General features: G+C 39.4%; 1 protein-coding gene across 1 annotated transcript in view; it reads right to left on the bottom strand.

Moving 5' to 3' along the window:
- Positions 1 to 5,608: 5,608 nt before the first annotated feature.
- MTPN (myotrophin) overlaps positions 5,609 to 14,144 on the bottom strand; it is a 49,550-nt gene continuing 41,014 nt past the window's right edge. The window contains exon 4 of the mRNA XM_050782432.1: positions 5,609 to 8,878. Coding sequence (XP_050638389.1) covers positions 8,792 to 8,878 — 87 coding nt within the window. The 3' untranslated portion in view covers positions 5,609 to 8,791. The remainder of the gene's footprint in view (positions 8,879 to 14,144) is intronic.

Raw genomic sequence — 14,144 nt, 5'->3', positions numbered from 1 at the left:
ACTCACTACCATGAGAACAATATGGAAACCACCCCCATGATTCAATTATCTCCCACTGGGTCCCTCCCACAACACATGGGAATTATGGGAGCTACAATTCAAGATGAGATTTGGGTGGGGACACAGCCAAGTCACATCACCAGCAAATCTCTGCTAGCCTTTGAATCATCCAGCAGGCAGAAAGAAAAATCTACAAGGACATGAGAGACTCTATTCTGTCTGGGTAGATACAGAGGGATAAAAAGAATTCCACAGAAAGAAACACAAGAGTTGATTATTTACAGGACCTCACCATTCCTAGATAGAAGGCAAAGGATTTTTGTTATTTAATCTATTTTTCTTTCCTTCAAGAGTTTAAAGGAAAGGAAATCCTGGGTCCTCAATGGTATTTGCTTGGTATCTCATGGGTATCATTTTTTGGATCATTTTCAATATTTAGACATGTTTTCCTATCTGTAAGTGATGCTCCTAATTCCTCATCAGATGTCCATCAGCTAGGGTGCTGTGTAAGGTTATCTATTGTTGCATAAGACACTATACCTACTTCTGGTGGCTTAACGTCACCTCTTTGTATTTGTTCACGGTCTGCAGTTTGGACTGAGCTCAGCTGCTGGTTCTCCTCCTGGTCTCACCTAGGGTCACTCATGCTGCTACAGTTATCTGGGGGATTGGCTGAGGCTAGATGGTTCAGGACAGCCCCACTTACATGTCTGGTGGTTATCTGGGGCTGTTGGCTGGGACACCTCAGTTCTTCGTGTGGCCTCTTCTGCAGTGTGACTCCAGACTTCGTTCCATGGTAAGATCCAGGAAGGCAAGCCCTAATGAGGGAAGCACTTGTCAAGCTTCTCCCGGCTTCATGTTTGATGGGCCAAGCAACTCACACAGCCAAAATCAAGAGTGAATATACAAGGGGATTATGTAAGGACACAGATACCCATAGGCATGATTCACTAGGGACCATTATTGTAACCGTCTACTTCAGACAGAAAGAGTGGTGTGTTATTCATGGGTTTGGCCTTTCATATGCTTCAACTAACTCATTACATTCTTTCATGATTTTGCTAACCCTTCTGTAATGAGGTGCTGGCCAATCCGTGGGAGTATTTCTCAACCTATGCCTTCTAAACATCTATATCTTGGGGTTAGCAAACTTTTTCTGTGAAGAGCCAGATAATAAATATTCTGGGCTTCATGAACTGCAGTATCTGTTGCAACTGCTCACCTTTGCTGTTGAAATGTGGAAGCGCAGTCATAGGTAATATGTAAGTGAATGAGCATGGCTGTGTTCCAATAAAACAAAATAGGCAATGGCTCAGATTCAGCCTGTGAACCATGGTGTGTCAATTCTTGATTATATCACAATTTTATAGACTGTCAAAAATTGTTTATTACACTAAAGTATTGTTACTTCTCAAACTTGAAAATTAAATGTTGTCTTTGTAGAATCTGATTTCATCCAGATCAATGCATAAGATTTTTCACCTAATTGTTTAAAATCATAAACAAGTCCATATAATATTTTCCAAGTATCTTTTAAAGAGTCTTAGAAAAAGCTGTGTTCATAGAATAAAATTTAATTCGTTGGTTCAGTGAGAGTTGGAGAGGCAATATAAGTGTAGAAAGCACAAACTTTACAGCCAGACTGCCTGACTTTACCACTAACTAGTTGTGTGACCATAAGCAAGTCACTTAACCTCTCTTTTTAGTTTGATCATCTAAAAATAGGGATGGCAATATTCCCACCTCATAGGATTATTAGGAAGATCAAATGAGTCAGTTCACACAAAATATTTAGAATGGTCCCCAGATCATAGTACATGTTCAGTTAAAATGGTGAAACAAACATCAAAATATCATAAAACCCTAACTCCCTTAAGTAATAATTTTTGTTAAGAATGGTTATATTACAGAGTTTCTAGGTTCGTAGTGTTGTGGTCTAATCTCATGAACCATTAATTGAAAAATTACCATAAATTAGTTTCGATCTGAAGACTTTCAAGCCTAATGAAATTTGACTAGCAAATCACAAAGTAGTAGCAAATCACAACGTAGTTAGATTTGGTAGCTTGCCACAGGGGATGTGTATAAACATACGGAGGATTATTAGATACTAGGAAGGGGATATAGGTGTACAAGACACTTCCAGATTTGTAAGTAAAATCTTAGAAAAATGGGTGTGGTGGCTCACGCCTATAATCCCAGCACTTTGGGAGGCTGAGCGGGGTGGATCACCTGAGGTCAGGAGTTCGAGGCCAACCTGGCAAACATGGCAAAACCCTGTCTCTACTGAAAATACAAAAATTAGCCAGGCGTGATGGTGGGTGCCTATAATCCCAGCTACTCAGGAGTCTGAGGCAGGGAGAATCACTTGAATCTGGGAGGCGGAGGTTGCAGTGAGCCAAGATTGAGCCATTGCATACTCCAGCCTGGGTGACAAAAGCAAGACTCTTGTCTCAAAAAAAAAAAAAAAAAAAAAAAAAAAAAAAGAAAGAAAAATACAAATTCTTTTAAAAAAACTCTAGTAGTATTCTCAAAACCAACATCTGGTGGCTAGGAATTGTCTATGTATTATTTTCCTTTGTGTCACAAGCTGCTGTTACCATGAGTGTTGCCAGACATGGGATCCACTGTTCTATCAAAACAGTGGAAATAAGACCATCCTTGCTGCTGCAGCTGCTGAATCATAGAAGTTGCTAGAGTGGCCAGACAATGCTTTGTTTTGCTTCGTCACGTATAGCTGTGCCCGAGTATGTGTCACGATGGCTCACAGTGACCCGCACTTGACCCCATGGTCAGCATTTCCTCAGTGAATTGTTGTGACTCTGTGGTATTTGTCTTCACTTCATTGATTTGGGTTTGCAATCATTATCAGCAGTACTTATGAGGCTGCATGGTCAATATTTGGGTCCATGGACACAGGTAGCTTAGTGGCTCTTCTAATAGTCTTTTGTAGGGCAGGATTTACTGAATCAAAGCTGTTTTCACATTTTACTGTATAATGTCATCATTTACGTCATCATTCAGAACAAACACAGTGAAACGTCTACCACGGGCCAGGTGCTATTAAAGCTGCTGTTAAATTCTCTTCTTAATCAGCAATCATATTTTAAGAAGTAAAAGCCTTGGAGAAAAATATCCCACGGCTGATGTGTGATGATCTGGCTGGTATCTGGAGAAGATCATTGACCTGACACGGGACCTATTTAGTTGGGTAGGATGAGTGGCCACCCAAAAAGAAAAACAGAGGGCAAAAGCCACTCCACTGTGTAGAGAAATTAGGACACACCACTCCAGGGCACCTGGCCCCAAGGCTGCTGTTCCCAAGCCAGTGGCACACCCACTGCAGCGGGGAATCCATCTTCACAGCACACTGTGATGGCAAACAGGGCATTGGGCTAAGAAAGCAGCCTTCGGCCTCCTCAGAGTGGCTCTGCCTGCCAGTCCACAATGACCTGCATGTAAAAAGCATGAGACCGCAGTTCATGCCATAGGTCCCAAGAAATCTTTGCATGTCTCTCCCAACCCTCCACTTTTTTTTTTTTTCTGAGACACAGTTTCACTCTGTCGCCCAGGCTGGAGTGCAGTGGTGCGATCTCGGCTCACTGCAACCTCTGCCTCCTGGGTTCAAGCGATTCTTGTGCCTCAGCCTCCTAAGTAGCTGCGACTACAGGCGTGTGCCATCACACCCAGCTAATTTTTATATTATTAGTAGAGATGGGGTTTCACCATGTTGGCCAGGCTGGTCTCAAACTCCTGACCTCAAGTGATCTGCCCACCTTGGCCTCCCAAAGTGCTGGGATTACAGGAATGAGCCACTGTGCCCGGCTTCCACTCTCCACTTTATTTTGGAATTCAAGGAAAGGTAAGGTAAGGGTAAGGCTTGAGTCTCAGGAATCCAGCTTTGGGGATATAAGGGGGAAAATCCCCTAAGAATAACTGAGGGTCATTTTCACCAGTGTTACATCTTTGGAACCATTGTTCCGTTTTCCCGACTTCTTTTGGCCGGAATATACCTTTGAAATTCATTTTTAAAGATTGTCCTAGGTGTCTGGAGCTTCAACACTTGTCCAGTTTTGCTACATTTCACGTGTTAAAGGCTTCCATTTACTTTCTCTTTAGGAAGTCATTTCTGATGGCATCTATATATAGGCTGACTACTTCTTGCTCTTATGGTCTTATTCAATGGTCCTCAAACTTCAGCATGCATCAGAATCACCTAGAGGGCTTGTTACAACACAGGCTGTTGGGTCCAGCCTGAGTTTGAGTCAGTAGGTCTTGGCTAGGGTCCAAAAGTTTGCATTTTTATCAAGTTTCCAGGTTATGGCGATGCTGTTGGTGTAGAGACCACATTTTGAGAATCAATGATGTTACAGAAAGAGGAAAAAAATAATCTCATGGTGGTCTGGTACACTGTGCTGCATGGAAGTCCTATGACAGCTATTCTCTAATCGCAAACTAATTCCCCTCTAAGCTCTTTCTTTCTACCAGATGTATGCCTTCCATCCATATATGTGGGTCTGTTCTTCAATCATTATATAAGGCGACTCTGTTCCCTTTAAAACGTATTTAACCAGATTTAAACTTTCTTTATAGAGCCCAATTCTTTTTTCTTCTTGAGACTGGGTCTCACTTTGTTGCCTAGACCGGAGTGCAGTGGCGCAAACACAGCTCACTCACTGTAGCCTCAAACCTCCCAAGCTCAAGCAATCCTCCCACCTCAGCCTCCCAAGTAGCTGGGTCTATAGGCACTTGCCACCATACCCAGCTAATTGTTTTTAAATTTTTTGCAGAGACTCAGTTTCCCTCTGTTGCCCAGGCTGGTCTCAAACTCCTGGGCTCAAGTGATGTCCCTTGCCTCAGCCTCCCAAAGTGCTGGGATTACAGGCGTGAGCCACTGCGCCGGTCCTAGATTCCAAGTCTTAAAATGAGAACTTCAAACATTTTCTGTAAACACTTCCCCCTAAAGCCGCACATGGTCCCCATTTATACTTCAGTCAACAACGTGAAAGTTCTAAAACAAAGCTTTTGCTATAACTTAGTATCTGCACATATTTTTTTCTATCATTAAAAGTAAACTGCGAATAGTCTCCTGGTGTTGACAAGATTACAACACAATCAAACTAATTTTGTATTTAATTTTGTTCAGTTTTAAGGTTCAAAGTGATCATCCTGAAAATTACACTCTAAAAAGGTGCTTGTAGTTGAGTTTGGGAAATGCAGATCTCCAAGAAATGTGGAGCAACTTAGATGAGCAATGAAAGGATCAAAGAGGTTTAACCACGACTTCATTTTCTTCAACCCCTCTGAAGATCCTGATGCTCTGGGATGTGTTGGCTATACCTTGTTCCCCGTCAACCAGGAGCATTACTGAAGTTATAGTAAAACAATGTCAGGAGACTGACACAAAAGCAAATCCTTTCAAAGACTGGTAAGGTTTACTTCAATTAAATCTATATTTTATTTTCTCTCCATTTTTTTTTTCTAGAAGTGGGATACATTAATTTAGATTAACTAAATGTTTGAGTCAATCAAGCTTCTGGTATAGTTTTAGAGATGACTACAAAACGAAATTGATAGTAACTGAGAAAAATGCTGCTGACACACTAGCTGTAGCACAATTCAAGTTTATTCCATTTGTTCTTGCAACACAAAACTTAAACACAGTATTATTTAGCATTCGGATGTACATGAACTAGGATACTTATGAGAAACCCAATTGTGTCAAAAGTATGACATTGTGGAAAAAATGAACTCAAATATATCAAAATGCACAAAGCACTAGTCTTCCTCCATTACTGCTTAGAAAGATATGATTGTTTCTCCATTTACAAAATAGAATCAGGACAATTTAAATTTTTTATATTTTGCATGCAAAACACTGCAATTGCTTATTTATGTAGGAGGGCACTCTCACCAGCTTCTTCTATACACAATTGAGTATACAATATTGCATGGAAGAAAACAGCAGCTCAATTGAAATATTAGAAAAAAAATCAAATAGATACATATAGATTTAAAATCCAGTACTTGGGAAAAGAAATCAATGAATAAAAGGCCTACTTGTCTGCAGCTTCCACACACTGCACCTACCTACTACCTCTCTTCCATGCTTAACTGGGTTTAGAAAGGTGAGCTATGCGTAGAAGAACTACTTGGGATATTCAAGTGCTGTATTTGAACGATAAGCCTATAGATACCAGTCTGAAGCTGCAAGGGAGACTTTGTTAGTACACTACTATAAACAGGTAAACTACCTGTTTGTACTTGATATAGTGCATATGAAATGACTGATTTAATACAAAACTACAGAACATGCAAGATTTTTTCTGAGATGTTAAGTATTACTTCAGTGGAGAACAAAACTTACTTAACCTTTTGCTAATGCATGTAGTACCAGAAAGCAAACATGGTTTTAGCTTCCTTTACTCAAAATATGAACATTAAGTGTTGTGAATTTGTCTGCCAAGTGGTTCAGAAATACATTATAAATAACCTAGTTAAAAAAAGAAACTGTGAACCATCTTGGTCAGTCTATTCTATTCTATGTTTATATGTTATTTTCTCAAGCAATAGCTTCATAATTATGGGGTTTACAAAAAGGTTGAGAAAGAAGAGGGAAGGCGAAATAGCCTCTACTGCATTACAAGGAACATCAGGATAAACTGTACAAAGAATTACATGGTTTCCATACCATGAATGTAGAAAGCAGACCAGGTTTAGGAATGATAGGACAATGCACTCTCTGCAATAGCCAACTACAACAAAACACTTCGAAAGTAAAGGTGAAAATTATGTAAAGGGAAAAAATTCAAGCCTTTAAATAGCATTATGTCAAGAGGTGAAAACAAAGGTATCAAAACACCCTGTTGCACTACGTTGATAGTTACAGACTGATAGAGTGCCCTCCCTTTTCAATGAGGATGTCTCCATATTTTAGTTCAGTGATGTAATGAAGTACTGATTACTGATTTTTAACCCAACTCTTAATAGGCTGCATTAAGACAGCAAAATTAGCCAAATACAACAAAGTATTGAAACCACTACTTTGTGATTGTGTTCTTGGATATAGGAAAATTACAGGGTTAGGCTAGTTGTAAGTGAAAAAGCCACAGGATTACAAAAAGGGCTCATGGGGAAAGATACACACACACACCCATACCCACACACACCTATACACCCACACGCCCACACGCCAACCAACCAATCAGCAACTGATCAGTAAAACTTGTTGTTAACCAGGGTGACTGCTCTTGGTAATAGTTTAACCCTGCTGTAGAATGCTACGTTGCCTTTAAAAATCAATTCAATTATTACCCACAATCTGAGTATCAGTCCCTAACCCACCCTCCCCTCTCTAAAAATTTGAGGTACATTCAATTATTGCATGACTTGGCTAAGAAAAAACTCTTAATATTTTTAGTAAGGTTATATGGATGGCAAGTCAAAGGAATCTTAACATTTTAAATGCAAGATATAAAATTTAAGCTTATATATTTTAATTAGCTGTACTGCTCATGAAATAAATATTTGGAAATACGTGTAAATATTTTCTGCAAGTCATAAGAACACCATTTTAGGGCACTGTATTCTAAGAACAGAGAATACATTCTGAAGTTGTCACACTTTATGCGATGCATGATTTATAAAAGCAACAAAAATATATTATGCAGGTGGGTTGGCATATGTTCAGCAGAAGCCTATCAACAACTCTGGGAAACCTGGTTACAAGTGTATTTTTGAAGGGATGGGGCTAAATTTGTCCAAACAGTAAATCTCACCCCAGTGATAGCTTTGGTGCAATAAGTAATCAGCATCCAAGATGGGTCTGAGAGAGGCATTCCAAAGAATGTTCCTTAATTTTCCACACATAACCAAGGTCAATCCATTCAAACAGCAAATAAAGAAAATCCATAGGTACTAAGATAACTGTTCTCTCTTTATATGATACTAACAGGCTTATGGCTATGATTCTATTTTTAAATCCCCTTTTACTACCAGCAGGAGTTTGAAAGTGTTTCAATGCTATATAAATGTATGAATCTAGAGGAGAAAAAAATATGCATACTGGAATGGTTTCTCCTTTAGACTTCCAAAACTTAAGATTTTATAAATAAAACTAGTCAGTTTTATCTAAAGAGACATGAAATCCATGTGAAAGGGGAGAGAAAATCCAAAGTTCAGTCATCCAGCAATTTAGGAGTGTGCCCCTCCTCACCTTAACTAAGCTTTCACATAAAGCTTAAAGTCACTGAGGAAAGATTTGGTCACCAACCTTATAGGCAGCGCTCTTAACTATGCCAGGAAATCCCCAGTAGAATGCATTCTTAAGGCAGAAGGCTAGAGCTAATTGCTTATCTCAGCACCCTAAGTTTACATCACAGCAGCCACTACTGCTCACACAGTTAGGGCTACCAAATATGTCGAGTTGGCCTTTGTAGAATCAGACCTTCAACACAATCAATTAATAAATTAGCTAGGGAGCTGAAAAGGTCAAATGATACTGGTGTATTTTGTCTTTGCTCTCCCTTGGGTATAAGGTGTATTAGAAAGGGAAGAGGCTTACTTGATCAGGAATCCCAGTAAAAGCCTGATCATGGTTCTTTTTGCCCCTCCTCCAAAACACTTTTTTTTTTTTTTCCGGTAGTCTGATTTGTTATGAATTTATCTCTCCCCTCACCCCTCTTAAAGTATTTAGCTGAAGAAGCTGGCAGATAGAGAGTGACAGACAGACAGGCAGCAGTGTGAGGCCACAGGAGAGTCATTCTTCCCAAGTTATCAGTCCATCCATCCATCACTGGAGAAGAGCTTTGATTGCCTGGTTGTCAGTGGCTTCAAAGGCGGTCAGTCCATCTGGGCCTTTCACAGTTTTATCAGCACCCTGGAAAAGAGAGGAAAGGGTCCTTATCATTAAATGAGCCCACAACTGGGGGAAGAAAATGTAAGACTAGATTGCATGGCACAGGTTAATGTTTACATCAAGAATTAAAAATTCCTTTACTAGTGGAGACTATTCTACTGCAGAAAAACAAAAAAGCTGGCAATGTTATGGATTAATGTTGTAAAAACGCCACATTATTTTTCAGGCACTAAGAATTGTAAGCTACAAAATTAACCCAGGCAATCACTGGCTTTTATTTATACTATCATATATTTATCTAATTAGGCTTTAAAAACAATATCCCTATGCACAGTATGAAACGGGGAAAAAGTAAATCACTTTGCTAAAGTATTTCTGTGACAAATTATTTTTTCTTATTTGAAACACTTTTTGTATATAATACTTAATGCACTCTACATCAAGAACATATACAGTATTGGTCATTTTACTTGTAAAAACTTCGCAGTAAATGAGAGGCAGACTATAAGAAGGTTCCCTGCAGTATTGTAGGGAAATATTCAGTGCAGATACCAGACCGCTCTGAACGCTTAACCTGCACAGTGCTGCCTTGGAACATTTTATCTGCAACACGGCATTCTGGTTTTGAGAGGGTGTGTGTGCCCTTTTGTGCCTGTATGTTTTGTCTGTCTGCCCTTTCTGGATGAAAGCTCCATGGGGGCAGTAATTCACCACTGTACTCCCAGGACCTGGAAAAGTGCCTAGGTGCATGGTAGGTTAATCTGCTCCCAAACCAGGTCTGATTCTTAACTCCCAGAGACAACATCCTACCATCTGAGGGTTCTCTTCACCAGCTCTAGCTCCAGCCAGTATTTATTCACCACACAATCTCTAGAGTCCTGACCCACTCCCCTTGCCAAATCTCACGCATTCTTCTGCTTGTTCCTGACGCCTACAGAATTGTTTAAACTTGGCATACATGGTCCTTTAGAGGCTAACACTGGTCAACTTTACCAGTCTCTTCTCCAGTTAACCTCTCCATGCTCTAATCCTACAGAATTTCCCACCAGTTCCTTCCTGCCATGTGTCACGCCTTTATCCATGCGGGCTCTACATGGGATGCCTTTCCCTTTTCTTTGGCAAATCCACCCATTCACTCAACAAATATTTACTGAACGTTTAATGTGCACATCCTGTGTAAAGGACTGGAGAATCAAAGGAAAATAAGACAAGAGTCTGCCAGTCTGGATGGTATGAGAGTCAGACAACTCAACCAACACACCACCATGAGAAGAGAACAGTAACAGGGATGAGTGGTCCATAATCAGAACAGGAGGTGGCAGGAGGGCATTTTAAGGGAGAAAGTCTTCCGAGATGAGGTAAAAAGCCTGAGCTGAGTCTTGACGAGGAGTACAGGCTAATTGGTTAGTAAATCAGGAAGGAGATGACATTCTAGGAAGTGTGAAATGATCACAAAGTCCTCCTCAGTATTATTATAAAAGTCTCTATTTCCTCATTTCTAAATGAATTTAACTGCTTCATGGAAGACACGGAATTCAGGGTCAAGTGGAAGAGACATCAGTGCATGAGAACTTCAATGCTATGAGTCCCACCACAAGGGTTAAGGGACAACTGGGATAAGTTATTTCTTATTCATTTTGATGGCTGTTTTTATGACTAGCATTATAAACTGTAATTCTGCATTAGCAGTTACATATTACAGTGAACTTCTATTGCTTTTTAGCTACCGGAGTTTATTTCCCTCCATTTGATGGCAGCACCCTAATTTCATCTCGGGGAATCATCTGTCCCCTATTGTTTTTTAACATTTTAATTTTTAATTATCATGGGTACAGAACAGTTCTATATATTGATGGGGTATGTGATGTTGTGATACAGTCATACAATGTGTAATGATCAAATCAGGGCCCTTATCACGTCTTTATGTGTTAGAACATTCTAATTCCGCTCTTTTACTTATTTTAAAATACACAGTAAATTGTTAACAATTGTAAACAATAAGTTGTTAATAACAGTTAACAATTTACTGTAGCCCTGTTGTGCTACCCAATACTAGATCATATTCATGGTAAGTGTATTTCTGTTCCCCTTACCCATTCCCAGTGTCCTCTGTAGTCCTAGGATTGTAAAATGGAGATGCTTATTTTCCTCACCAAATTTCAAAGATTTATTTAACTCAAGCGGAATACTCTCTCCTAGATTCTGAATCTTGACTGAAGAGATCAAAAGAGGGAAGAGAAGAAGTCAGAGCTCATTTCTGGGGCATCACCTTCGATGAGCCAGCTGAGAAGTTCCCGCTACCCAGAGCCCTGCAGTTGCCACAGCTCAGTCTCTTCTCAGCCTGGTTCCCAGGTTTTCCTGTCGATTTTTCAAAAATTCCTTTTTTGAAAGGAATTTTCAAAAATTCCTTTGAAAATTTTTCAGTAGCTTTTCAAAAATTCCTTTTCTGCTTGTTGACTTATCTCTGCTATTTGCAACCAGAAGTATTTATTTAAAATATTTTTAAAATGTGCATGTCACCTTTTTCCTAATTATGATGCAAACTTAGAAAACTCATAATTCTATAGGTTAGATACAAGTAATGTTAACATCTTAGTCTTTCCTTCTACTCTTCTGTTCTAAATATGTATACATATATACTTGTTTAAAAAATGATCCGAGTAATTATAAGTAGAGTGACTATATTTATATCAGACAAAAGAAGCCTTAAGATAAAAAAAATTACTAGAGACAAAGAGGACATTTCATAATGATAAAAGGTTCACAATTCAAAAATGTAATTTAAAAATTCCATTTGTAGTAGCATCAGAAAGGATAAAATACTTAAGAATAAATTTAAGGCCAGGCGTAGTGGCTCACAGCTGTAATTCCAGCACTTTGGGAGGCCTATGCAGGTGGATCACCTGAGGCCAGGAGTTCCAGACCAGCCTAGCCAACATGGCAAAACCCCATCTCTACTAAAAACACAAAAATTAGCCTCATGTGGTGGCACACGCCTGTAATCGTAGCTACTCCGTAGGCTAAGGCATGAAAATCACCTGAACCCAGGAGGCGGAGGTTGCAGTAAGCTGAGATGAGATCATGACGCTGCACTCCAGCCTGGGCAACTAAGCAAGACTCAGTCTAAAATAAAATAAAATAAAATAAAAGAAAGAAAGAAAGAAAGAAAGAAAAAGAAAGAAAGAAAGAAAGAAAGAATGAATTTAATAAAGTAAAACCAGTTGCTCTAAAAAAGTAAAAGATGAACCGGTTTTGTCAATATAGGTAAGAATATTAAAACAACTTTTTTTGGTACTTGATACAGTAACTGAAGAATTTAAGTGTATTTGGCCCTATCCCTTCCTTGAAGAAAACATTTTAAAATTGTTTTTAATTATTTGCATAACTTTAAATAATATACTCATGCTGATATTTGAGCTATAACTTTAGATTTTATCTTTTGACTTCCTGCTACATAGATAAGCCTTTAGCTCATCACTACCACCCTTCCCTAGACCCTCACAATTTCTTATACTTAAAATACTTTCTTTATAAATGTAAACGATATTTATTTAAACCTCTATTTCTTGTTCCATCAGTTCTCATAAAATAATTTTATAAGATACTTTCTCAACCTTCCCATCACTCCCTTCACCTTCTAATTTGCCAGCTTTTCTATTTTGTCAAGATTAACTTTTATATTCTGGCATGTAAAAACTATGTTTTTATCAATTCTTATAGTTAAAATAAGTGATGTTCAAATTATTTCTAGGTAAATACTGCTCATGGTGGCACCTAGCAGCCTAATATGACTTGTCATTTTCTGTTGTTCCAATACTGCAACCCTGTGCAATTCTCACAAATGACAGAATCAGAAGGTAACACTTACAGTAGCAGCCTGAGTTTTCCCCAGTCCCACAAACTTATGAATTAAAATGATTTGGCTCTGTGTCCCCACCCAAATCTCAAGTCTAACTGTAATTCCCAATGTTGGAGGTGGGGCCTGGTGGGAGGTGACTGGATCACGGGTGCTAATGGTTTGGCACCACCCCCCACCCTCCTAGTGCTGTCCTGTGATAGAGTTCTCATGAGATCTGGTTGCTTAAAAGTGTGTAGCACCTCCCCCTTCACACTGTCTCCTGCCACCATGAGAAGATATGACTGCTTCCCCTTTGCCTCCTGCCAGGACTGTAAGTTTCCTGAGGCCTCCCCAGCCATGCCTCCTGTACAGCCTGAGGAACTGTGAGTGAATTAAACCTCTTCTCTTCATAAATTACCCAGTCTCAGGTAGTTCTTTATAGCAGTGTGAGAACAGACTAATTCATGAACCAATTTGTTACTCTTAAGGTAAATTGCTACCACAGAGAGAATCTAAAACACAATGAATTGAACTAAGTTAATTTATTTCTTGCTCATAAAACAGTCTCAGTGCTAAGCACACAGAGGTTGGCAGGGTGGCTCTGTCCTTTAAGGTCATCTAAGGACCTAAGTTCCTTCCATTCTGTTGATCTTCCATGGGTACACTCCTCATCCATATGCTGGAGCTGGCTCATCCTACATCTCTTTTTAGCCTTCTAGATAAGGAGAAAAGTCCATAGCAAGTGGATTCATATTTTGTAATGATTTGGAAGTGACACACATCATTTGTGCACATCCCATTAGCCTAAAAGTTAGACACACAGCCATAATTAAAACTGCAAGGAAAGCTGAGACACAAGGACTACTTAGGCTGCCATGTGGACAACTACAACCCGGGGTTTTCTTTCTAAAGCACAAGGAAAAATCAGACATGGCAGACAATTTGCAACCTGACCTATACTGCTCTGAAAACACTTTGAAATAAGTCACTAACATCCTCTAAATGCCAAGTCTAGTCAATATATATGGTATCTGAACAGTGATGATAGTCTTATTCCCAACTCATTATTGTCCTAACTCTGAAGACAGTATTATCTCCACATTCTCCTGCCTAGCCTGCCTCTCCCTCCTGCACCAACTCCTTCTACTCTCCCCTGCCTCCCTTTACTTTCTCTGGCTATCCTTTATACAAGGTTCAGGTCTTTAACACTCTTCATAACTTGCTCAACATGCTCTTCCTAATCATCTCATCCATGTCCAACCTTTATTGTCCTCATTCTGAGGACTGGCTTTGAGACTTACCTACTTTAAGTTCCATAAATACCTTGAATTCAACCTCTCCCAAAAGGAATCTGTAATCATCTTTTCCTATAAACCTTGCTCCTTTTTCAATATTCTCTAACAAGGTGAAGAACACCACTATCTTCCAGAAGATGTGGAGGACAGTATG

Source organism: Macaca thibetana, chromosome 3 (genome assembly GCF_024542745.1).
Source record: "Macaca thibetana thibetana isolate TM-01 chromosome 3, ASM2454274v1, whole genome shotgun sequence".
NCBI lineage: Eukaryota > Metazoa > Chordata > Mammalia > Primates > Cercopithecidae > Macaca > Macaca thibetana.
Note: the sequence above shows the minus strand (reverse complement) of the source record. Positions and strands in the feature narration are given on the sequence as shown.